Raw genomic sequence first — 2,783 nt, 5'->3', positions numbered from 1 at the left:
GCTACTTCATAACTGTAATTTTGCTACTTTTATGAATCACAGTGTAAATATCTGATACTGTGGTCCCGTGAAAGGGTTGTTTGACCACCATAGGGGTCGAGACCCACTGCTACAGCTCAAAGGAACAATCCTGCCTTTTAAATTTTTAAATTTCTAATGAACACATTTAAAGGAAGTGCCCAACTATAGCACCACACATTAGTTACCTGTGCACTAAGACTTTAACCGGTCTCACAGCTGTCTGCCAACAGCAGAGCACCAGCTGCTCCCCATCTCAGGAGAGAAGGGGCTAGGGAAGGTTGCTATTTATTGTCCACAAAGTTGCTTGTGTTTCTTCCTTCTTGTTTTGTTAATGAACGGTTGTGACCTGGCAATCTTCGCCACATTTATTTAAGACATTACAGCCTTTTAAATGCTCAGCAAGAAAAGACACAAGGCTAAGTTGGGGGACAGGAGGCAAGGTCTATTCTCAAGGCTCTGAAGGTACAGAAACTGCCAAGTTTTGTTGTTTACAAAACACCACACACAGAGATGCCTGTAAGCCATTGTTTTCTTTTCTTGTTTAAGATGGGGTTTCTCTGTGTAACAGCTCTGGTGGCCTAAAACTCAGAAACTCACGTGGTAGACTAGGCTGGCCTTGAACTCAGAGAGATCCAAGTGCCGCCTGAGTGTTGAGATTAAAGATGTTTATCACAACACCTGGCTCCATTATCTTCTATGAAGGCAGAAATTTCTGGGTTTTGTTTATAAATGAGGATGTCTAATGTTTCACAGAACACAGGGAAAATCCTTTTGACATCTGTGAGATGGGCTCCTGCGCACGGTCAGAGCAGGAGGAAGGCCCCCTTCACACAATTCCTCAGAAGGTGGGGATACTCTGCCACCCACGAAGGTGGTAACGGATGGTGTGGTACAGCATTTACTCTGCAGGCACAGCCTGCCTGCTTTATGTTCTTGGTGAGTCCACACTTGCTCTAAGTCAGGGTGCCAGCATTAGCCCAACTTACCAAATGAGCCAACTGACAGCCTGAGGCCACGCGATAAGTCATGGAGTCCTTAACAGCCTGTAAAGTTCTAGGAGGAACCGTTTCAGTCAGAGAGATAATAATGTGACCCTGTGGGAGGATTCCAGACCAGGAATCTGGTGCCTCACCCTCATTAGTTCTGCCAGTTGGACAAGCCATTTCCTTAACCTGAAAGACGAGGGAGTTAGGAGATATGGGACATTTCTCTGACTCTAAAATGTCTAATTCTACAGACAATTCTTGCCTGAGAAGAACATTGATGTGAACAGACTTTATTCTGGAAATGGTCTCAAGGACAAGTCTGAAGCCCACTTGGTCTCTGCTGCTGGGTTCAACACCTGGTTGGGCCTTCAGAAACAAGAACAGGTGGGATGGCTCCTGGCTCCTTTTGGAAACGTTCACACATGCACAGTTCATCCCAAGCCGCATCTCAAACTGTCACAGAAACGGCCCGCTGTCAAGAAAGTTTTATAATAATGGTAATAAAATCAAATAACAAAAACAATGTGCAAAAAGAGAAGGTGCTGAGCAAACACAGTGACACGCAGGATCAAGTATTTATTATATTAAATAGAAAGCTAGCACAGAAAACTAAGCATCCCATGGTTTTTAAACATCTTTTTTTTAAATATTTATTTATTTACTCATTATGTGTACAGTGTTCTGTCTGCCTGTATGCCTGCAGGCCAGAAGAGGGCACCAGCCCTCATTACAGATGGTTGTGAGCCACCATGTGGTTGCCGGGAATTGAACTCAGGACCTTTGGAAGAGCAGGCAATGCTTTTAACCGCTGAGCCATCTCTCCAGCCCCCCCATGGTTTTTTAAATCAGGATTTGCCAATGACAAAGACAATAATCATTTAAATTCAGCATACTTATCAATTCTGAAAGCTAAAGTCTGGTTCTGTTTACATGCTGAGGAAAGAAAAACACAAGCTCAAGTCTGTACAGGTACTTTTTATTTCTTGTTTTGGAGAAAGATTAACTCTACCGAACCCTGAATGAAAGTGTCAGATCATCCCAGCACACACGGGCAATATTACTTTGTAGATGGGAAAATGATGGCAGAGATGAGAGAAGGCCTTGACCGTTTCCATGTTAGAAGAGGGTTTCAGATTCTCGAATTCAGTGAGGACATCGCTGGCAAGGCATCTCCCCTGTGAAAAGTCACTCAAAGTTGAAGAGACCACGGGAAATTCCTCCTGCAGGTACTTTCTGAGTGTTGCTCTGGTGCTGGGCTGCATTAGTGGCTGTGGCCCTTAGTCTGGTGTGGCTGACATAGGGAAGCTGCCTTTCTGTGGCAATGGTGCTTCCCTTGCTTGAGCTAGCTCTTCACATCTCTTTGATTGGCAAGTCACCACCCAGGGGACTTGGGACGTAGGGAGACCAGGTGTTAGCACAGTGCCACGGAATTTGGAGAAGCCAATGGTTCACCCATGGCAGCTCCTCCACACCTGGGAGGCTGAAAACACAGTTACTCAGTCAGCAGGGACTGGCTGAGAGGTTGTAAGGTCCGTTGGCTGACTGTCCTCTTCTTTAACAGCACTGTGTTGGATTTCTTGTCCCGGGGGACATGGCAGAGCAGAGCATCCAGTGTGTAAACAGTGACCAGGCCATTAACGTGCAGCTTCCCATAGACCTCGTCAAATCTGGCCGCGAGCGTGGGGCTGTCCTTCAGTTTGTCCCTCACCTTGGCCAGCTGGAAGAAGAGTAGTCATTACATCACAATGTGGGCACCCTGTCCTCTAAGAAGAAGAG

At 45.8% G+C, this 2,783-nt stretch overlaps 1 protein-coding gene across 3 annotated transcripts in view; it reads right to left on the bottom strand.

The window, feature by feature from the left end:
- Positions 1-1,962: 1,962 nt before the first annotated feature.
- Ptcd2 (pentatricopeptide repeat domain 2) overlaps positions 1,963-2,783 on the bottom strand; it is a 28,624-nt gene continuing 27,803 nt past the window's right edge. For all 3 annotated transcript variants that reach the window (XM_005356429.2, XM_026783821.1, XM_026783822.1), the window contains one exon: positions 1,963-2,724. In XM_005356429.2, coding sequence (XP_005356486.1) covers positions 2,500-2,724 — 225 coding nt within the window. In that variant the 3' untranslated portion in view covers positions 1,963-2,499. The remainder of the gene's footprint in view (positions 2,725-2,783) is intronic.

The sequence above is a fragment of the Microtus ochrogaster genome, chromosome 19, assembly GCF_000317375.1.
Source record: "Microtus ochrogaster isolate Prairie Vole_2 chromosome 19, MicOch1.0, whole genome shotgun sequence".
Lineage (NCBI taxonomy): Eukaryota > Metazoa > Chordata > Mammalia > Rodentia > Cricetidae > Microtus > Microtus ochrogaster.
Note: the sequence above shows the minus strand (reverse complement) of the source record. Positions and strands in the feature narration are given on the sequence as shown.